We start from the raw sequence: 24463 nt of genomic DNA, 5'->3' as shown, positions 1-24463 counted from the left end.
GCTGTCTGAATCAGCAGATTTTGTTCTTCATTTTACATGATGGAAATGTGATTTAAGAATCAAATCAAAATCATTTCAGTTGTGGTACTGACGCGGTTTATTAAATAGTTTTCAACTTGTACACAATCATATGAGGAAAAACATTGTATGTACATACTGCAATGAGAAATGCTACACGGCTGATTGATGTTGGACATAATGTAACATGTCTGGTATAAAACACACAGTGCATTGCTTGTTTGAATACGTTTTTCTACTCTGAGGTGCACTTAATGGTTAAAACGCAGCTGGACATGACTGAAGCACAACACAGAAACTGACATGGGTGAAATAAGGGGACGAAAATAGTACAAATTAAACTTTCATTTCGAGTAATGCATTTCAACTTCTCCATAACATAAACGTCTGTCTCAAGATCATATGTTTGTGTAGCATCACCACTTCATGTTTCCGCCAACTTGCTTCCTTTTTTTATTGATTTATCCGCATAGGTCAGATATGCATGATAAAGGGAAGTGTGAAAATGCTGACTTGTTGGAAAATCAAGAGTAAAGAAAAGATGTCTACTGTGATAAACTGATCAGCGGTAAAGTAAACTGAGCTACTTTGTAGAAATGCAGGCTTCCTCAGTGTTCATCCATGTCGCCCCAACACAAGTCACATAAGTTAATTGGTTTTGACAAATTTAAGTGGATGAAACATCAAACAATTAAGTTGTCCCAAAAATATCTCAAGAATCGTGTTGTTTTGGCTCATATTAATTAAGTAGTTTGAACAATTATTATTTTTTGAGTGTACTAAATTACATTATACACTGTGAAACAGAACTTTATCAAATGAAATGAGTGTAGTTAACTCAACATTTACTGAAAGTTCATTCTACTCATTTGAAAAGAGTATTAAACTCTGTGTTGAAGGTAATGAGTAAATAAATACTGTTTATTACTTCAACTTTAAATGGAGCAAGGTCACAGTACTCATATAGGTTAGTTTTTGAACTTAAATGGTTTATTGAAATCGCTTGAGTTGCCTTAACTTAGGTTTCACAGTACTCAGTTGGCTTGAGTTCTCTTCATTTATTGAGGTTTACTGTGCTCAAATTGCTTTGTTTACTCAAATGGATTAAGTTCACAGTACTCATCAGGATTAGTTTTTCAATGTGAATGGTTTGTTGCAATCGGTTTTCTCAAACGGTTTGAGTTGCCTTAACTTTTTGAGTTTACAGTGTGTCAATTCCTTCGCACTCTTTTCTAGTATATGCAATGTTTCAGTTTCATGGTATATTGTTTGACCAAAGTCAGACACCACAGTCACATGTGGCAATGCAGGGTCGAAGATGAGAAGTTGAGAGGGCATCAGTTCAGAGCTGAAGCACTTTCTGGAGGTAGAGTCGGGGTGTCGTCCCGGAAGTCGTCCGATTTGAGATCTGCAGATTGACAGACAGAGATGCAAAATTAAAACTAAGGTGGTGTTTACAACACTTTAATCACATGAAAACAGAAAATCTTTTGGCTGTTTATTTGCATGATAGGGATGTTTTGGGGTATGAAAACAGTGCAGGAAAAATATTTCAAATCACACTTTTTTTTTAAACTGCTATACTGTTCACTACAAAAAAAAATGATTTCGGAAGAGCGGTTTATTTCTAAACTAATTTCAAGAGGACCACATGCTTATAATCAACACGGCTGGCACCTCATTAGCTCCGTAATCTGACCTATTAGATGATTACGGGTACATTACAAATAACCAGAGCTTTTCAGTCCAGTTGTTTTCGTCTTGAAGCCCCCCCCCCACCCCCCCCCCCCCCCCACCCCCCTTCCACCTCTACTTCCCACCCTTTTTTTGATAGGGCGACACGGCGGCCCAGTGGCTAGCACTGTTGCCTCACAGCAAAAAAGCCGCTGGTCAAACCTCCTATCAAGCTGGTTGGTGTGTCAGTGCGGAGTTTGCATGTTCTCCCCTTGTTTGCATGGGTTCCACCGGATTTCTCCAAAAAACATGCACCACAGCCAATTGACTAAACCAAATTATTACCCAAGACAACCTTAGTTTACACTTCTCACACAAGCAGGGAATGAATACAATTTTTGGAAGTCACCAAGCGGTTTGGTTGGTAGTGCTGTGCATTTGTCTGTGCATATGAATGGCTCTGATGTTTAAATGTTTCTTTCATGCCGTGTCTTGTGCGGACACAAATTGCTTTTCACTGTAATCCTGTCATGTCGCGTGATGTTCGGATATGAAGCAAGACTAAAAGCTTCTTTGCACGAACTGTACTTGCATGCAAAATACATCATTTTAGTCACTAATGAACTGGAATTTGCCGTCTTTATACAGAACTTGTCAAGAACTGAAGCTTCTTTAGTAAGTCATGTAAAAAAAATACCTCCCTAATGTAAAAGAAACTGGAATTGAGCATTGCTTTAGTCTGTTAATAGCCTACCATGACTGTGATTGAGCCGTTCTTGACGAGTTACAAAATGTTTGATGTTGCATCATATCCTACTGCAACTTATGTTAGTTCCTGTGGTTAAAAATAAGATTCAGAGGCTGGTTAAAAAAGGGACATTTCTGTTGTGTGAAATGTAAGAAGCTTGGGTTCTGTTCTGCAAAATGCACTCTTTATGTTGTTATTGAATATCGTCAACACTGTGTGTGTAAACAACCAGCCTATAAGGCTAGATATCCCTTTCCCTTTGACACTTGTTTCCCGCGGCCCGTAGGAAAATATCTTTATATTAAAGGTAGGCTACTGCTCGGCCCGGATCATCTCCTGATTATTCCACTGAGGGTCCACAAAGTCATTCTTCAAGAAATGTAGCCTACTTCTTTATATCAGTCAGTGCTTTCAGTGCTTAATATATATATATTTTTTGTAATTCATATACTACATATATAGCTAAGTACACGCCTCACAGATCTCTCTTTTAAATTAATATTTTCTTCTGGACGCTTTACAATAATATCTTTGTGCCTTTACATTAGATTATTCAGTACCAAAGCAAAAATTTGGACTAATCTAAACAAAACTAACTAACTAAACAAAAACCAAACTTAAGATCAGTCCAAAAATGTGTACACCCAAATTAATATTCATTCATTTTCTTGTCGGCTTAGTCGCTTTATTAATCCGGGTCGCCACAGCGGAATGAACCGCCAACTTATCCAGCGCATTTTTACGCAGCAGGTGCCAGCCGCAACCCATCTCTGGGAAACATCCACACACACATTCACACACACACTCACACACACTACGGACAATTTAGCCTACCCAATTCACCTGTACCGCATGTCTTTGGACTGTGGAGGAAACCGGAGCACCCAGGGGAAACCCACGCGAACGCAGGGAGAACATGCAAACTCCACACAGAAACGCCAACTGAGCTGAGGATCGAACCAGCGACCTTCATGCTGTGAGGTGACAGCACTACCTACTGTGCCAATGCGTCGCCCCAAATTAATACGTTATTAAATAAAATATTTAAATATAAATATATACGGGGAAAATATTAAATACAATTTACATAAACAGGAAAATAAAAATCAACACAACCATTAAAAATAAATAAAATTTGTGTTGAAATGTTTGTATTTGTTTAGTTTGGAATATCGTATTTGAGTTTAAATGTATATATCATTCTATTTTTAAAGATGTTTGGTGTATTTACTAAGTGGCTATAAAGTTTTAATCATTATTAAGAGGTTGAGTGAATTAAAATAGCATCAAATTACTGCAGGATTAAGCTTGAACCAAAGACTTAGACTGAGAGTTAACCTGCCAGGCTAGTTTCCCAGCATGAGTTGCACGAGTAGCTGAGATTTACTATCGTAAATTTGATTTACGAAGCCGAATTCGCCATTAATAAACCTGACTTTTCAAAATAAGCCTGGCTTTTTCTCTAAGCTTGGTTTATGAAACAGGCCCCAGGAGTTTTGGGCACGCCTGGTTTAACCACTAGCTTATGCAAAATAACTAAGATAACTTCAGTTAAATATTCATGCCATCTGAAACTTTAAATGTGATCTCTCATTTAATTATTTGGATGCCTGAAAACATCTTAAATTATCAATTATTTTTAACTTCCATTGCACCGGGGGGCGCCCTCACTATTCTGCCGCCCTATGTCACCTCAATGGACTCGCCAGCCCTGATTGCACTTAATATTCCCTGTTTAGTAAATTATGGGTGCAATTATTGTTCTGAATGCTGGTGAATGTGCTTTAATACCTAACAGGGAAGCGGACTGCTGGTGGTTTTCAATAACAGAGCTCTCCTCCTCGTCTTCCCCCCAGTCGGCGATGTTTGCTGGTGGGATGCACTGCTCCAAGAATAGATCTTCATCTTCATCAAAGTCCATGTCTTCTGGCGGCCAGCGCAGCTCTCCGCTCTCCACCTCGCTCACATCTGTGGGCTCCACCACAATGGACGGCAGGCGCTCCTTCCCCTGCGGAGAACAGGTCAGAGTGCCTTCAGTGCTCAAAACCACTTCCACCGGGTCTGGGAAGATCTGCAAAATCAAGCAGAGAGACGAAGGGGTTACAGAATGAGAGAGAAATCTTATTGCAATAGTGCTGCACAATAAATCGAAAAATAATAATTATTTGATATATTAATATTCCTATCGCAGAGAGGTACAAAAAATTACTTTCTGTTTTTTTGGGATGCACTGAAAGGAAAAGACTGGGGCAAACTCAGAATGTTGGATTTATGTCTCGCCCATGAGGCTATCGGCACCAGGGCCGGCGCGTCCATAGAGGCGACCTAGACGGCAGAATAGAGAGGGCGGCGTCCGCGACACCTCCCTCACCACCCGCGTCCTCAGTTATGTCCGCGACACCTCCCTCACCTTCCTTACCGCCCACGTCCTCAGTTATATCCACGTATAGGGAGGCAGAATAGAGAGGGCGGCGAGAGGGTCCATAACCGGTCACTTTTGTTTTCACTTTCGGGTTGAGGGCGGCCTAGAGCGGCAGTTCAGCTTGCTCCGGCACTGATTTTTTTTTGTTTTTTGCTTATCCAAATTTGTTTGTACGGCTGTAAAGCTTGAGTTGAGTAGAGTTTGGACCAGCCTTAAATTGACTGGTCAGCTTCAGGTGAGTGGGACTTGAGCTCCAAGGTGCAGTATGTAAGTTTGACACCCAGTGGGTGAACTATGTATTGCATGCCTGTTTTAAAACACACACAAAGCACACTGTTTACCACTGTTTACCTCAGGTACATCTCATGTGCTTTTATCAGTGTTAAATACTAATAATATGAGTGTGAATGCCATTTTACATGACATTTATTGCCATACTACTGAAAGCAGCAGCAGATAGTTCACCTCAGATCTTGAAAATAAAATAAACCGTTTGAAATTGAACTTCAGAACTGAGCCTTGCAACACACTTCAGAACTGCAAGCCAACACACATCAGTGATTCAGCATCTGCGTTTAATAATGTTAAAGACTTTTAATATGTATTAATTAAATAACCTTACCATTTCGCTGGAGTGCAGTGAGTGCGCTATTCTGTGCTTCTGAATGACTTTATTTAAATGTCTGTCATGTTTCGTCTTGTGTAAACAGCCAAACTGCTCATCACTGCAAATCTCGTCACGTAGTTGTATTGCTAGGACACAGGGTTACAATGTAACCTGCTCACCTAATGTTTACTCTTGTGATATTTATATTATTTGCTAATTAATAACCAACTCATGTGGAACTCTGAATCTTAAATAATACATATTTATGTTTGCTCAGAGATAAATTTGGCAAATCCTTAATTATGAGCTCTGAAAAGTCATGTGAAATAAAAACTAATTGCAATGCGACACTATAAAAACCATGACCAATTTGCTCATGCTCACGTGTCAAACATGACACAAAAAGTGAAATGAATGAGGCGACATGTGGACATAACACGAAATCTAAATTAAGAAATTTAGCATGTCAAAGTCATATTAGACAATATGAAGTATATTTTCCAAACAACAAAATTGTGGCAAGTAAAAATGCTGAGTGGCTAGCAATGTTGGAAAACTACTAGCGGCAGTGGCTGGTGATCAAAAAAGTTAATGTCAAGCCTTATCGCTATCACAATATTCAACAGCAGCATCACAACTGACTAATAATATGTGGTTACACTTTATTTAACTAAAAGTATTTAGTTAAAACCTGAATAATTAGTAAGAAAAACATTTGTTGTCATATCATTTTTACAGTGTAGTTTACGCTAAAGTTTGTGGTTGTCATATTGAGGTCATAGTGACTGATGAAAACCCAACAGGCTTGTGAAATTCTAGCATGTGACACCTAAGGGAAACCGCATATATCAAATTAACCAATATTGAAACAAAGCATTGCGATATAGCGGGACCACATTATTCATGCTATTTCTGTATTCTGCAATGAATCTTTTTCATCTGTTGTGTACAATTAGTGTCCCCAAACCAAATTTTAAAAGCATTTAAAGGGGAAGTTAACCCACAAATGAAAATGTACTCATTATTTACTCTCCCTGAAATGTTTGCAAACCTTCACAAGCTTCTTCTGTCAAACACAAAAGTAGATATTTATATGAAGGCTGTAACCGTCGACTTCAATAATACTAGGAAAGTCAGTAGTTACAGGTTTCAAACTTTTTCTAAAATATCTTAACACTGCTACGTCAGTTTTATCTGTCTTTTAAAAAATTAAATCTTAGATGAGTCAAAACTTCCCTAAATTAAACAGTTCCAAAACTGAGGTCTTATTAATTGACACCCCTACTAAGGTTAGCCAGTACAAGGATTTTACACTCGGATGATAATGTTCAGCTGTCTCCTTCTACCCAGGTGCGTAATCTTGGGGTGCTCTTTGATGCACAGCTCAGTTTTAACTCCCACTTCAAACGCTTTACAAAAACTGCCTTCTTTCATCTCCGCAATATTGCACGGATCAGACCATTTCTCTCACGACCTGATGCAGAGAGGCTTCTCCATGCCTTCATCACATCACGTCTGGATTATTGTAATTCACTTTTTGAGGGTTTACCTACAAGTTCTCTCAGAAGACCACAATATATACAAAAAATTGCGCTTCACGGGTTCTAACACACACATCATCATGCCACCATATTACTCCTGTGCTACAACAATTACACTGCCTTCCTGTTAGATAATAATAATAATTCCTTACATTTATATAGCGCTTTTCTGGGCACTCAAATTGCTTTACATAGTGGGGGGGATCTCCTCATCCACCACCAGTGTGCAGCATCCACCTGGATGACGCGACGGCAGCCATTTTGCACCAGACCGCACACCACACACCAGCTGATTGGTGGAGAGGAGACAGTGATGCAGCCATTTGAATGTGGGGATGTTTAGGTGGCCATGATGGATGAAGGCCAGTGGGCAGATTTGGCCAGGATGCCGGGGTTAAACCCCTACTCTTTTCGAAGGACATCCTGGGATTTTTAACGACTACAGAGAGTCGGGACCTTGGTTTAACGTCTCATCCGAAAGACGGCACTCACTGAGCAGTATAGCGTCCCTGTCACTATACTGGGGCATTAGGACCCACACAGACCGCAGGTTGGGCGCCCCCTGCTGGCCTCACTAACACCACTTCCGGCAGCAACCTAGCTTTCCCATGTGGTCTCCCATCCAGGTACTGACCGGGCGCAGCCCTGCTTAGCTTCAGTGGGCGACCATGTGAGAGTTGCAGAGAGCTAGCTGCTCACGGATTGATTTTAAGACCTTGATTTTAACTTTCAAAGCAGTGCATGGGTTAGCACCCAGTTACATCTGTGACCTGGTGACATTCGCCACCCCAGACTGCAGTCTTCGTCTTGCATCGGGACTTACCTTGCATCAGCCACAGTGTAAACTCAAGAGGGGTGGGAGTGCTTTCTGACACAGTGCGCGTAAGCTTTGGAATGCACTACCCATCAGCCGCATTAGGAATGCCGCCTCTCTGGACCGTTTTAAGAATTCTCTTAAGACTCACCTTTTTAGCATTGCTTTTAACTTAGGATGATCATTTCGTTAACTTTTGATTCTATTATATAGATCATATTTTTATTGTTTTATTGCATCGTTTATGGCGAAGCAGTGGCGCATAAGTTGCTGGATAAGTTGGCAGTTCATTCCGCTGTGGCGACCCCAGAATAATAAAGGGACTACGCTGACAAGAAAATGAATGAATGAATGAATGCATCTTTTATTGTTGTGCTGTTTTGCTTGCCTTGTGTTGCTAGTATTTTGCCTGTAGCGCTTTGAGTTTAAGAAAAGCGCATTACAAATAAAATGTATTATTTTTATTATTATTATTATATCTTCTTCTGTGTTAAACAGAAGAAAGAAACACTAATGCTGTGTTCACACCAGACGCGGAATGCGCGGATAAATTGCGCTCAAATTCACATCAGAACAGACGCGGATTCACGTGATGGGCAGGGCTTCTGTCTGCCCGAAGACTCTAGCTTCATAGCTAAATGGCTAACATGGATTTTATGAAGAAAATAACAGTGTTTATGTGCTTTATGAAGACTGAAAAACAGTGTCGATACGTTTAGGGTCGTGTCTGAGTCCACTACATTTTTTCAGAGGTGCATCCAGCTCTGTGAGCTCATAAACTCCTCCAGAAACTTAACCTGGATGACGGAGGCTTTCAGCGGTGCTTCTGACTGAGCCAAGCCCAGTTTGATGAACTGTTGTCGTTGAAGGCTGGAGGATTTCCCTCGGAACACCGACAACAGGTTCTACGTCACAATCACGCCCCCACAAGAGCAAGCTTCTGATTGGTTAACGCGGCGCGAATGTACGCTGAAGTTCAGATTTTCAAAATTGAGAGATTTTCAAAATGGCTCAATTCGCCCTGCGCCATTCGCGCGTATCGCGCCGCAGGATGTCTATTCGCGCGTTTGCATTGACTTAACATGCTTGACGCGCGTGACGCGTCTGGTGTGAACGCAGCATAATAGGTTTGGAAACAAATAAAGGATGAGTTAACAATGATGGAATATTCAGTTTTGGGTGAACCGCCCTTTTAAATAACATGAAAATCAATGAACTGAGCATCTAGTTTTGTGGCATTATTAAGTTTATGTGCTTTAGCTGAATTTTGTTTTTCGTTTACAAGACATTTCGATATTGTAGTCCTGAAAATGTGCAATTCTTAAAATGGTGTGATTTTTTATATTATAAATAATCCTGTATATGTGATGATCTCTGCATATTATATGTTCAGTTTATTGGCCGTTAGTTCATTCATTCATTTTCCTTCGGCTTAGTCTCTATTTCAGAGGTCGCCACAGTGGAATGAACCACCAACTATTCCAGCATATGTTTTATACAAACTTATTCACACACTCATACACTATGGCCAATTTAGTTTATTCAGTTCACCAATAGAGCATGTCTTTGGACTGTGGGGGAGACCGGAGCACTCGGAGGAAACCAACACGGGGAGAACATGCAAACTCCACACAAAAACTGGCCCAGCCGGGACTCGAACCAGCGACCTTCTTTCTGTAAGGGGAAAGTGCTACCCACTGAGCCACCGTGTCACAATAGTGTGACATGTTTCTTGTCATAATTATATTTCAACGCAGTGTTGTATGCAAAGAAATGTTGTGTAGTCTGAATCCGGCATTACAGACTCACGGTACAGATTAAAGAATGACAGATGGGTTTGTTACCTGAAAGGGCAGTCTGTCCCCTTTCTGCTGGGCTGGAAACTCATCCATGGCTTGGGCTTCTGGGTATCCCATCCCTCTGTTATTTACCACAAAAAAAAACATCAAAATAAAATCAAAATCATTTAAAAGCTTAGAAAAGTTTGAAGAGTTCAGATGCAAAAACCTCTCAAAACACAGTCAGACAGTTGCAGCTCATCCAGAACGCTGCTGCCAGGATTCTGACCAGAACCAAGATCAGCACATCACACCTGTCCTCAGGTCTTTACACTGGCTCCCGGTTACATTCAGAATAGATTTTAAAGTATTATTACTGGTCTATGAATCACTAAATGGCCTTTAGGATCAGAAAGGATCAGGCCTTTAGGACTAGAATTTCTAAGAGTTCAGTCAAAGCAGAGTGAATCCGCCTTTAGCTACGGCGCCTCCCGCTGATGAAACTATGGAATAAAATCGCTGTCATAAATATTTTGTGCATGAATAAAACTCACGCATGTGTAATTATAAAAATGTAAAGGAAAACAAAGCATACTCGTAATTTTACAAGGGTACAATTCCAAAATCTGCGATTAGAACAGACACAGATGCGACATTCACATACAACATCCAAACACTGCTGTGCTTTTTACTTTTCTCTATAAACTTGTCATCCTCTGAGAAAACACTTGATGGTCGCTTAGTTATGAGTAGGCCCACACGGAATCTGCGCACGCAGAATTCCTGCAGATTTTCCGCAGAACTACGCAGATTTTTAGCCCATCATTAATTCTGTTTATTTACTTGAGTAAATGTGTAAATCTGAACTTATTCAGTTTTTATTCATTAATTTATTACTTTTTATTTAATATATTAAGGTTTTAGTTATGATACTCCGCTGGATACTCCCAAAATAATTCAGCAGGAATCTGCAGATTTTTACCAAAATTCTCCGCAGAAATAGCAAAAAACGTCTGCAGATTCCGTCTGGCCCTAGTTATGAGAGATGCCAGGGGAGCGCGAGCACACAGCCCATTGTATAGCTGCAGTGAGGAGATCGTAAATAAAAAAGGATGTAAGGATGTTGCCAGAGTGGCTTTTTGGTTTCTTTTCTACTGCATCCCAGCCACTAGCTCCCCATCTGAAAGAGTCTTTAGCATAAGGTCATCCAGCAATGTTTAATGTTCAGTATGTATTTGAATATTGATGGCTCGTTCCTTAACCTGAAAGCTCAGATTTGATTAACAGAATTTGTTTTGTTCACAGAGTTTGAGGTTTACTGTATCGTTGTTATTATTGACACTTTACAGATGTAGATCTACCTTTGTTGCTCACACTTTGTCACATTTAATCTATCAAGTTTAAGAGTCCCTTTAACACTTCGATGTCACTCAGATCAGATTTTTTGTTTAAATATATATATATATATATATTTTTGACTATTAAAACTATTTGCCTTCAATAATGTTGGTAAATTAAAATAAAGAATTTAAATAAAATAAAATCCTAATATTCCTAAATGGATTGTTAAAAAATATTCAATAATTGTTGATATTGAATGATATGAACCATGATATTGTGATATTTATTTTTGCAATATCGCCCAGCCCTACATATATTTCATAAAAGGTAAAAGAGACAAAAATAAATAGATTCTTGTCACAGTTTCCACCAGTCGCAAAGCTAAGAAACCAGGCGGGTTGCGGGATTTGCTAATCTCAGTTGCTCCCGGGTGACCTGTGTCTAATCGTTCCACTCCCAAACCCCTGATGAACGGCCGGATTACAATGCTTATAACAGACAGCCAGGGACCGATTATATCAAAATGGATTATACGCTCTCTCGTTTTTCATTAGCAACAGATTGGATAAGAGCACTGAATTGTGGGTCATCCCTGCAGATATGAACGCTATTTACGGCTTTCTGTGCATTGTATGGGGTCTTTTTGTGCTAAAAGGGTGGCATGGGAGCTCAGTGGTTAGCGTTGTCATCACACAGCAAGGAGGTCGCTAGTTCAAGTCCTGGCTGGGCCAGTTGGCATTTCTGTTTGGAGTTTGCATGTTCTCCCCATGCCAGCGTGGGTTTCCTCTGAGTGCTCCGGTTTCCCCCACAGTCCAAACACATGTGCTAGAGGTGAATTGGATTAACTAAATAGGTCATAGTGAATGAGTGCGTGTTTGAATGTGAGTGTGTATGGGTGTTTCCCAGTACTGGGTTGCGGCTGGAAGGGCATCAGCTGAGTAAAACAACCCCTGATATCTAAGGGACTAAGCCGAAGGAAAATGAATGAGGTTGCTAAAAGGGTCATGATAAATGTCACATGGTGCTATGATGCATGTAAGTAGCATCCAGGTATAACAGATAGGAAATGAACACAGTTGTTTTAATTTTGTGATAGAGTTGCAATCAAAAATATTTCGTTCTTTTAAGGCTAAAACCTTTTGTTATGCTATAAAGGATCACCAGTTTTTATTTTAAGCTCCAATGTTCTGAATAGGCAGATGCTTTTATCCAAAAAGGCTTCAGCTGGATTCCAGAAAAACAATCCTCGTTTCTGCCAAACACTTTAGTGATGGGTTGTGTCATAATGGGCTTACTTGATGCTAACTAGCAAAATCCTGACACCTCGGGTCATGTGGGTATTAGGTGCAAACTAGGGTTTCAATGAGTGACTTTCTGAACGTTATCTGTAGTTTCTTTTGCAATGCAGCTGCCGACTTCTCTAACATGTTTTGCAAGTAACTGTCGGTGGCTGTTTCTTCATTTATTTTTAAGGGACTCTGTATGTGGGTGTTTTTGTAGTTCATTTCTTGGTTTGTTTGATTTTTATGAATGTGTTTGAATGAACTTTTCTAACATATTTCGCAAGTAACTGTTGGTTAACATTTCTTCATTTTTTTTTCATCTTCTTGTGGGTTAATTTTTGTCACCATTTCTTTGTTTGTTTTGTTTTTGAATTGGTTTTTACTCTTGTCTATAATATCATTTATTCATTTTTTTTTCAGATTAGTCCCTTTATTAATCAGGGGTCGCCACGGCGGAATGAACCGCCAACTTATCCAGCATATGTTTTACACAGCGGATGCCCTTCCGGCTGCAACCCATCTCTGGGAAACATCCATATTCACACACAAACACTACAGACAATTTGGTTTATTCAGTTTACCTATAGCGCATGTGTTTGGGCTGTGGGGGAAACCGAAGCACCCGGAGGAAACCCACACCGACAAACATGCAGACATCCACACAGAAATGCCAACTGACCCAGCTGAGGCTTGAATCACCAACCATCTTGCTGTGAGGCGATTGTGCCACCCACTATGCCACAGTGTTGGTGTGGGTTTCCTCCGGGATGAATAAATGAAATTTAAAGTGCCCTATAGCCCTGAATCAAGTTTGGTTTTTGGCACTTTATAGCAAAACTTTGGGTACCCCTGGTTTAAGCTGAATAATAATATGTTGCAAAGTAAATAGTAAAAGATTATGTGCTGACATCATGCCAGAGATAAAATAAATCAGTTATTAGAAATTAGTTATTAAAGTTATTATGCCTAAAAACAGGTTGAAGGATTCATCCATCCATTAAGTGAAGTTTATTTATAAACTAATTTCGAGAGGACCACGTGCTTATGATTGACCATGGCTGGCATTTCATTGGCCCGTTATATATGTCATGATCACCAGTGAGATCTAACCACCAGATGTCACTGGTAAACACTCACACACACACAGGACTACAAATCCGCCTTCTTCTGGACTACATATGCATACATGCACTTCTCCCAGACACTCACGCCTGTTTACTGTATAGATGACATTACAACGCGTTTAACCTGTCTTGTTTTCCTGTGTTTTCGTGAGTGTTTACCAGCGACATCTCGCTGGTGATCATGACAATATAGTCTTTCAGACGATTGGCTTTCTGAAACGAAATCTTCATTCGTGGATTAATAAATAAATCCATTGATAACATTGAACTTCCCCATCCGAAGAGGAACTGAAGGTCATATTCCTCTGAAAAACCACATCCTGCTTTCAGTTCACACCTTAACAGAATGTGACATTTTAGGGGAATCTGCTGTCTGATTCAGAATTTGTGAGTGAGATTCAACCAGAGATTAAAATTCGCTGACTGTTTGCTCACCGTCAAGCTGTTCCAAACCTTTGAGTTTTCCCTGTTAAACATGAAAGAAGATATTTCAAAGAAAGCTGGAAACCTGTAACCATGGACTTCCATAGTATTTGTTTCCACTTTGGAATCCAATGGTTTCAAGTTTTCATCATCCTGCAAAATATCTCTTTCTGTGTTCAAATGAGAAACTTATCAATGCATGCAAACCACTTGAGTAATAAATGAGTACATTTTTGACGTTCATATTTTAAGGTATAGTTCACCCAAAAACAACTTTCTCTTTAGTTGAACACAAAAAAAGATGTTATTTAGAAAAATGATGGAAACCTGTAATCATTGACTTCTACTGTACATATTTTTCCTACAATGGAGGTCAATGGTTACAGGCTTCTAACATTTTTCAAAACATCTTCTTTTGTGTTCAACAGAAAAAAAGGAAATGCGTAAAGCTATGAAAGTACTTTAGGAAGAGTACATTTTCCATTTTTTGATCTCTTCAACGCTATTTAGGCCAAAAGGATGCATAATGAAATGAAGTTTAACATTGAGGTTTACGTAATATAATAAGCAAAAATGATCCTGCCTATTTCAAGAGTTCACAGTTAGCTGATGATTTAATACAAGCTTGTTTGGCATGCTGTCCCGGGAGAGAGCCCTGAGCTCAAGGGATCCTCGAGCCCAGGGCTCCCTCCCGATTGTAGATTGAGAGGGGAGCTTGAGCTTAGGTAGATCTCTAACTCCCTGGCTGCGGTAGCTAAGCCTGGTTTAAGCTGAATAATAATATCTTGCAAAGTAAATAGTAAAAGATTATGTGCTGTCATCATGGCAGAGATAAAATAAATGAGTTATTAGAAATTAATTATTAAAGTTATTATGCCTAAAAACAGGTTGAAGAAATCATCTCTCCATTAAGTGAAGTTTATTTATAAACTTATTTCGAGAGGACCACGTGCTTATGATTGACCATGGCTGGCATTTCATTGGCCCGTTATATATGTCATGATCACCAGAGAGATCTAACCACTAGATGTCGCTGGTAAACACTCACACACACACAGGACTACAAATCCGCCTTTTTCTGGACTACATATGCATACATGCACTTCTCCCAGACACTCACGCCTGTTCACTGTATAGATGACATTACAACGCGTTTATCCTGTCTTGTTTTCCTGTGTTTTCGTGAGTTTTACCAGCGACATCTCGCTGGTGATCATGACAATATACTCTTTCAGACGATTGGCTTTCTGAAACGAAATACCCATTCGTGGATTAATAAATAAATCCACTGATAGCATTGAACTTCCCCATCCGAAGGGGAACTGAAGGTCATACTCCTCTGAAAAACCACATCCTGCTTTCAGTTCACACCTTAACAGAATGTGACATTTTAGGGGAATCTGCTGTCTGATTCAGAATTTGTGAGAGAGATTCAACCAGAGATTAAAATTCGCTGACTGTTTGCTCACCGTCAAGCTGTTCCAAACCTTTGAGTTTTCACTGTTAAACATGAAACAATATATTTCAAAGAAAGCTGGAAACCTGTAACCATGGACTTCTATAGTATTTGTTTCCACTTTGGAATCCAATGGTTACAAGTTTTCATCATCCTGCAAAATATCTCTTTCTGTGTTCAAATGAGAAACTTATCAATGCATGCAAACCACTTGAGTAATAAATGAGTACATTTTCGACGTTCATATTTTAAGGTATAGTTCACCCAAAAACAACTTTCTCTTTAGTTGAACACAAAAAAAGATGTTATTTAGAAAAATGATGGAAACCTGTAATCATTGACTTCTACTGTACATATTTTTCCTACAATGGAGGTCAATGGTTACAGGCTTCTAACATTTTTCACAACATCTTCTTTTGTGTTCAACAGAAAAAAAGGAAATGCTTAAAACTATGTAAGTACTTCAGGAAGAGTGCATTTTTTGATCTCTTCAACGCTATTTAGGGCAAAAGGATTCATTATGAAATGAAGTTTAACATTGAGGTTTACTTAATATAATAAGCAAAAATGATCCTGCCAATTTCAATAGTTTACAATAGCTGATGATTTAATACAAGCTTGTTTGGCATGCTGTCCCGGGAGAGAGCCCTGAGCTCAAGGGATCCTCGAGCCCAGGGCTCCCTACCGATCGTAGAGCGAGAGGGGAGCTTGAGCTTAGGTAGAAATCAAACTCCCTGGCTGCGGTAGCTAAGGGAAGGAGGAAGGGAGTATACTAGTTCCTGGATTGCTTAATTATGTATATCTTTAGATGGTGAGAGGAAACCGGAGGACCCGGGGGAAACCCACGCGAACACGGGGAGAACACACAAACTCCGCACAGAAACTCCGGTCAGCCGGGCGAGGACCAGAGCTGGCGGTGTTCTTGCTGTGGGGCAATAGCGCTAATCACTGGGCCGCCGTTCCGCCCGATCTAAGGAAAAGAGGTAAAGGAGGGAAAAAAAAAAAGGGGGGGGGGGTTTCTTCCATACAAAGCTAACTATGGACTAGGGGTGTAACGATTTATCGTTGTACGATTTATTGCGATGAAAAAATGTCACAATATGCATCATGGCGTTATGACAATTTGATTACAATATGACGTCCGTTTTCTCTTGTTAGTTGAGCTGTTTCCACATGAGCTACGTTCCCCCTGCTGTCGCGCGTGAGTTCAGATTGCAGCAGCAGTAATGTTAGCCGACCAAGATGAGTGGAGTTGAAATAGAGGATGGCCCATCCTCTCAAAATCAGACGTCTGGCAACATTTCGGTTGTACAGTCATTGCTTTAGACTCGTCCGCTTTTTGACACGCATACTGGGTCAAACATAGCCTAAGTTTTAAAGTCTTCACAGTGATTTACATACTTTGCACAGCGACATGGATACCTCCTAATGGTGTTGAAAGAGTCACATACTGTATTTATAAGGTACAATTCACCCTAAAATATCATTCTGTCTTCATATAATGATGTATTGGCGGCCGCAAAATCACACATGACGTGAGCTGACCGTGAGCTGTTACTACAGAGGGCGGACTATGATAGACGCGCGCGCGTCTGCTTCAGTGAACAGAACCTGCAGGTTGTGACTAACAGGTAATAAAGTAGTAGACAACATTCAGTTTGTGGAACAGAGTGATCGTTCAGGAGCCGCATGGAAAGTATGAACAGCACTTAGCAGTGGAAATGAAACCGAAAACGTGCACATTATTTAAACAATCATATCGCATTTTAGAATTATGATTACGACAAGCATTAACTCTTTGGAGTACAGAGGTACACAAAAATGCACGTCAACATGAGACACTTGATAGCGCCGACATCAGCGACGCCGAAGAAATAGTAAACCTGCCTAAACTGCTGAAAAGAGCCACGACTGTCCTGTTTAATGAAAAGGCGGCCACCCTGTCACTCATCATGCCCAACATGAAGAGAGCCATCCATAAAAACCTCTCAGACAGATACACATCAGTTCAGGATTATCTTATAAAACTGCTGATTACCTGGAAATGTGGATTTTTTTATTTTTTTATTTTTTTTTGCGCACAAAAAATGCAAGTGACCAAAGCCTTAAGCTCTTACTGTTAAATTCAATTGAATAGAAAGCTATTTTTTTTGCACCTTTACTTAAATTACTTAAATGTTCCTTAATTTTGTCTCTGTCATTTCAATAATATTTTATAAGAAGTTTTTAAATTGTTTTATTTTCCAGAGACAGGCCTGTTTAATTTATTTTCTTAAAGAAGGTTCCGTTTATCAAGTTGAAACAAAAGAAATACATAAAAAATAGTTTACTTGGTAATTAGTTTTTTTTAAATAAAATTTGCATTTCAGTTTAATTTTCAATTTTTATTCCAAATATCGTGATGCATATCGAATCGTGAGCATTATATCGTGATACACATTGTATCGTGAGCTGAGTGTACCGTTACACCCCTACTATGGACTGAAACTGTGGTTTTATATAGTCAAAGGGGTATCATATGATTGGGAGATCGTGATTTGTAAATGCTAGATCAGCCGTGATAAATCATAAGCACGTGATCCTCTCGAAATTTGTTTATAAATAAACTTCACTTAAAAAAAATGTCATGCGACTAAATAAATCAGTTGATTTTTGATTCATTCATTCATTTACCTTCAGTTTAGTCCCTTAATTATCAGAGGTTGCCACAGCGTAATTGACCACCAACTATTCCGGCATATGTTTTATGCAGCGGATGCCCTTCCAGCCGCAACCCAGAAAAAGGGAAACACCCATACATTCTCATTCACAGACACACTCGTAAACTACGGTCAATTTAGTTCATTCAGTTCCCCCAATAGCGCAAGTCTTTAGACTGTGGTGGAAACTGGAGCACCCAAAGGAAACCCACACCAACATGGGGAGAACATGCAAACTCTACACAAAAATGCCAACTGGCCCAGCTGGGACTCGACCAGCAACCTGGGACTCGACCTTGTTGTTGTGAGGTGGCAGTGCTAACCACTGTGCCACCGTTCCCGTGTTTTCTTTCTCATGTTTCGGTTCTCTTTCAGTCAGTGCACCAAAAGAGGACATTCCTCACTGCATTCTCGCTTGTGAAACAGCTGGCGAGTGTTTTTTTTTTTTCCCATGCATCGACGTCACATATCTGCTCAGGTCTCTGACGACAGCTGCCTAGCGGTTAGCGGTGTAATCCTGCCTACCCCTCCTGCTGCCTGTGGTAAGTCATTAACAAGCTAACGGAACAGATTTCACTCCGGCACGAGGCAGCAGCTCCGCATGCTATTCACAGGTTCTCTCGCAGATTGGGGACACACAGAAAACAGCTGATCAAGTGAGAGTGTGACGTTCAGCAGGTGCTTTTAACACACCTGATGAACATTACCTGCATCAAACTGCAAAAAAAAATGCTTTTCTTATTTAGATTCATCATCATATTTTAGATTTTGTCATCTTCATATTTTGTAGTAAACAAAAATCATTTCATGACCTATTAAATCTTACATTTAGTATTAAGTGATCAAAATGCGGATTCAAAATACTATTAATTAACTTAATTTTTATTTAAATCACTATAGTGTCTATAATTCAAACTGTTTGTCAGTTCAAATGTTAAATAAAATTGAAATGTTTGGTTGCTAGTCCATATTTTTTAAAATTCTCAAATTTAGAAGCATTTTCTAGACAAGCAAAAAGTAGTGTTTTAAGAAATAATAGGCAAATATTTAGTGATTTTGTCTTTAAAACAAGCTAAGTAATCTGCCAATGGGGTCAGAAAAATTATATATATATAATTGTATTTATTTATATATATATATGTGTGTGTGTGTATTTATATATATATATATATATATATATATATATATATATATATATATATATATATATATATATATTTTTTTTTTTTTTTTTTTTTTACAGCCTTATTCCAAAATTGATTAAATTAATTTATTTCCTCAACATTCTACACACAATACCCCATAATGACAATGTGAAAAGGGAGTTTTTTAAATTGTTACAAATTTAATAAAAATAAAAAAAGTTGAAAAATCACATAAACGTCAATATTCACAGCCTTTGGCATTAAGCTCTAAATTGAGCTCAGGTACATTCTGTTTCCACTCCTCATTTTTGAGATGTTTCAGCAGCTCCAGGGTTGACAGTGCATGTCAAAGCACAAATCAAGCATGAAGACAAAGGAATTGTCTGTTAACCTCCAAGACAGGATTGTCTGGAGGCACAAGGCTGGGGAAGGTTACAGAAACATTTCTGCTGCTCTGAAAGTTACAATGAGCACAGTGTCCTTCATTATGCATAAGTTGAAGATGTTTGGAACCAGCAGGACTCTTCCTAGAGCTGGCCGGCCATCCAAGCTGAGTGATCAGGGGAGAAGGGCCTTAGTCAGGAAGGTGATCAATAACCCGATGGTCACTCTGTCTGAGCTCCAGTGTTCTTCTGTGGAGAGAGGGGAACCTTACAGAAGGAAATCATCTGTGCAGCAATCCACCAATCAGGCCTGTATGGTAGAGTGGCCAAACGGAAGACACTCCCCACCTGGAATTTGCCAAAAGGCATCTGAAGGACTCTCAGACCATAAGAAACAAAATTCTCTGGTCTGATGAGACTAAACTAGAACTCTTTGGAGTGAATGCCAGGCGTTGCGTTTGGAGAAAAGCAGGCACAGCTCATCACCAGGCTAATAGCATCCCTACAGTGAAGCATGGTGGTGAACTGGAAGACTAGTCAGGATAAAGGGAAAGATGAATGCAGCAATGTTCGGAGACTTCCTGAATGAAAACCTGCTTCAGAGTGCTCTTGACCTCAAACTGGGGCGACATTTCATCTTCCAGCAGGACAATAACCCAAAGCACACCACCAAAATGTCAATGGAGTGGCTTCACAACAACTCAGTGAATGTCCTTGAGTGGCCCAGCCAGAGGCCAGACCTAAATCCTATTGAACATCTCTGGAGAGATCTGAAAATGGCTGTACACCGTCACTTCCCATCCAACCTGATAGAGCTTGAGAGGTACTGCAAAGAGGAATGGGTAAAAATTCCCAAAGACAGGTGTGCCAAGCTTGTGGCATCATATTCAAAAAGACTTGAGGCTGTAATTGCTGCCAAAGGTGCATCAACAAAGTATTGAGCAAAGGCTGTGAATACTGATGCACATGTGATTTTACAGCTTTTTATTTTTAATAATTTTGCACCAATTTCAAAAACTCTTTGTTCATATTGTCATTATGGGCTATTGTGTGTAGAATGTTGAGGAAATAAATGAATGTAATCCATTTTGGAATAAGGCTGTAACATAAAAAATGTGGAAGAAGTGAAGCGCTGTGAATACTTTCTGGATGCACTGTAAATATATAATTTAATATTTTAAATATATATATATATATATATATATATATATATATATATATATATATATATATATATATATATTTTTTTTTTTTTTTTTTTTTTCCACTGTTTACTATTACAAGTGTTATCGCAATATACATCGATAAACATTTTAATAACAAATCCATATGTCGCATCTCATATTCGTTTTCTTTTAAAATGACTAACATTATTTACACTGAGCACTGAACGCATCATCTGTTTACACACATGCAATTAAGCTCTAAATCCAGCGTATTTTCGAAATCTCCAGGCCAAACGGCATCAACATCATACATAAGCGTTAGTCCCTGTTACATCAAGCCATCTGTTCAGTCACACAGAAACACAACTGTATGGAGTCCTACCCATCGGTGGGCAAGCAGTCGTCCTCTTGGGTGGTGCAGATCTCCACGCTGCCCATGCCTGGTATGATGATAGGGGGCAGAGAAGGGCAGCTCCCACAGCACTGCCCCTCCGCAGGCCCCATCGGCGGGCACTGTTCTTCCAGGACGATGCCTGACTCTGGGTTAATCGGAAAAGACTGCAAGCCGATACTCCAAATGTCACTGCACATCAAGCAGTCATGTCCCTTTATGATGGCTTCTCTTGCCTGACGGTCTTTATCCTAAACTCTCTCTCTCTCTCTTTCTCTCTCTCATGTCCCGAGAAGAGGAGAAGGGCTTTATAGAAGAGCTGGATTAGTGTCTGTGTCGATTAGTGTGGCGTGGCTGGTGACGTCAGAGCAGTGAGTGGCCTGTCTCTCGAGCCAGGTGTGCACTTACTAGTGTGCATACGGGTCTTAAATCCATGCTGGATATGTATACACTCTCCGGCCACTTTATTAGGTACACCTTACTAGAACCAGGCTGGACCCCTTTTGCCCTCAAAACTGCTTTAATCCTTCATGGCATAGATTTAACAAGGTGCTGGAAATATTCCTCAGAGATTTTGCTCCATATTGACAGGATAGCATCACGCAGTTGCTGCAGATTTGTCGGCTGCGCATCCACGATGCGAATATCCCAATCCACCACATCCCAAAGCTGCTCTATTGGGTTGAGATCTGGTGACTGCGTTGGCCATTTGAGTACACAGTGTTCAATTGGAACTAATGGGCACAAAATGTGGCAAGAAAATGACCTCCACACCATTACACCACCACCACCAGCCTGAACCATTGATACAAGGCAGAATCGAGTGCTTATTTGAGTTACTGTTGCCTTTCCATCAGCTGAAACCAGTCTGGCCATTCTCCTCTGACCTCTGGCATCAACAAGGCATTTGCACCCACAGAACTGCCGCTCAGTGGATATTTTCTTTTTTTCAGACCATTCTCTGTAAACTCTAGAAATGGTTGTGCGTGAAAATCCTAGTAGATTAGCAGTTTCTGAAATACTCAGGCCAGCACCAACAACCATGCCACATTCAAAGTCACTTAAACCACCTTTTTTCCCCCCATTTTAATGCTCCGTTTGATCTGCAGCAGATCGTCTCATGTCTACATGCCTAAATGCATTGAGTTGCTGCCACGTGATGTCTGATTGGAAATTTGCGTCAACGAGCAGTTGGACAGGTGTACCTAATAAAGTGGCCGGTTTTGAATTGGCTCCCGTAAAGACATGCATTCTGTGCTATTATTTGAGTCCATCTCATCAGATCTAAAGAATTCTGGGAATTAGGTTGCATTTTAGATATTATATCCTGAGATTAGGCATTTGTCCCTATACACTTACACTGATGAGATATGGGTCGATGTGTTTTAATACAAAACAAACACTTCTTTGCTGACCGAGTTTGTCTGTCTGTCTGCATGCTGGAAAAAAAAGATTCATTGGATTTACAAATTGTTTTTAAAGTAAGTGGTTGCAAACAATTTATATGGGCTGAATTTAAACAAACAATTTTAATTGAACAACCCAAATAAATTGTTTGCAAACACTTACTTTAAAAAAAGTAGGTAAATTATTTTTTTAAGTCTATGTGTACTATTCAAAGTGGGACGATGGTTGCCTCACAGCAAAGTCACTGGTTCAAGTCCCAGCGGGGCCAGTTGGCGTTTCTGTGTGGAGTTTGCATGTTCTCCCTGTGTTTGCGTGGGTTTTCTTCTGGGTGCTTCGGTTTCCCCCACAGTTAAAACACATGCACTATAGGGAAATTGAATAAACTTGTCTGTGGTGTATGAGTACTTGTGTAAATGATTGTGTATGGGTGTTTCCCAGTACTGCGTTGTGGCTGGAAGGGCATCCACTGCATAAAACATATGCTGTATAGGTTTGTGGTTCATCCACTGTGGCGACCCCTGAAATAAAGACTAAGCTGAAGGGAAATGACTAAATGAATGTACTTTACTTATAATGTAAGAGTATTTCAGTATTGTACAAGTTCTATTTCACACATTTAAAGTCTGTGTATTTTTTTATTATTATTTTTTAGATTATTATTTATTTTCTTAGAATATCTGGGATTTTTATGTCTTATTTTTTGTCTTTGTTTTGTTTTGTTGTTGCTTTAAATTTAAGTTTCTATCCATCATCCATCCATCCATCCATCCAGTCTGCAAGATATTGGAAATTTAGTTTTTCTGCATACAGTTAAAGTCAAAATTATTATCACTCATGTGAATTTGTTTGTTTCAAGAGTTCACACTATAGCTGTTGATTGATTATAAAGCTTGTTTGGCATGCTGTCCCGGGAGAGAGCCCTGAGCTCATAAGATCCTCGAGCCCGGGGCTCCCTCCCGTTTGCAAGGCGAGAGGGGAGTTTGAGCTCAGGTAGATCTCGAGAACTCCCCTGCTGTAGTAGCTAATGAACAGATCGTGATTGCTTTTAAGAGATAACTACTTACTAGAAGCATGTCTATGGTGCTGATTTGGATTAGTCAATTAACTTAAGTTGCATGTTTTTGGACAGTTGGAGGAAACCAGGGAACCGGGGGAAACCCACTTGAGCATGGGAAGAACGCGTAAACTCCGCACAGAAACGTCGGCTGGCTTGGTAAAGAGTAGAATCAGTGACGTTCTTGCTGTGACGCAACAGTGCTAACCACTGGGCCACCGTGCCACCCATCTAGGAAAGGAGGAGGAGTAGGGGTGGAAGGAGAGGATTCCTCAAAACTTAGGGTATTTATAGTAACTTAAGAATCGTCTGATTGGTGAATCATTAATTAGCTAATTCGGGACCAGCCATGGTCAATCATAAGCACGTGATCCTCTCGAAATTAGCTTATAAATAAACTTCACTTGTTTTTCAAATGTTTACTAAATGATGTTTAACAGAGCAATGCATTTTTCACAGTATTTCCTATAATATTTTGTTCTTCTGGAGAAAGTCTTATTTGTTTTATTTCAGCTAGAATAAAAGCAGTTTTTATTTTCTTTAAACCATTTTAAGGTCAGTATTATTAGCCCCTTAATATTTGCTTACAATAGCCTGCAAAACAAACCACTTTTACACAATAACTTGCGTAAATACCCTAACTTGCCTAATTAATCCAGTTAAGCCTTTAAATTACACTTTTACACTAGTATAATGAAGAATATTTAGTCAAATATATGTACTGTCATCATGGCAAAGATAAAACAAATCAGTTATTAGAAATTAGTTATTAAAACTATTATGTTTAGAAATGATCACTTGCTCAAGCTTTCTACCTCTCTATTGGTTGTTATGTGCCATTTCCATTTTTTATCATGGAAGAATTTCGAATAATGGTTGTTTTGGGTAAAATACTTCAATATATGTCTCTGAATGAAGATTATTCATGGTGTCCTGCCATCTGTGGCCAGAAGGAAGCGCCATTGTCCTGTTTTTCCTTTTTTGTATTT

The 24463-nt window shown here is 39.5% G+C and overlaps 1 protein-coding gene across 1 annotated transcript; it reads right to left on the bottom strand.

The window, feature by feature from the left end:
* Positions 1-73: 73 nt before the first annotated feature.
* lbhl (LBH regulator of WNT signaling pathway, like) lies at positions 74-23185 on the bottom strand. Its single transcript, XM_001336435.9, has 4 exons — positions 21005-23185; positions 9669-9744; positions 4232-4511; positions 74-1426 (listed from the first exon to the last, which is right to left on the bottom strand). The coding sequence occupies exons 1-4, from the start codon at positions 21211-21213 to the stop codon at positions 1356-1358; spliced, it is 636 nt and encodes a 211-aa protein (XP_001336471.2). The 5' UTR covers positions 21214-23185; the 3' UTR covers positions 74-1355.
* Between the last annotated feature and the right edge of the window lie 1278 nt (positions 23186-24463).

Source organism: Danio rerio, chromosome 18 (assembly GCF_049306965.1).
Source record: "Danio rerio strain Tuebingen ecotype United States chromosome 18, GRCz12tu, whole genome shotgun sequence".
Taxonomy (NCBI): domain Eukaryota; kingdom Metazoa; phylum Chordata; class Actinopteri; order Cypriniformes; family Danionidae; genus Danio; species Danio rerio.
The sequence above is the reverse complement of the archived record's forward strand: the minus strand, read 5'-3'. Positions and strand labels throughout refer to the sequence as shown.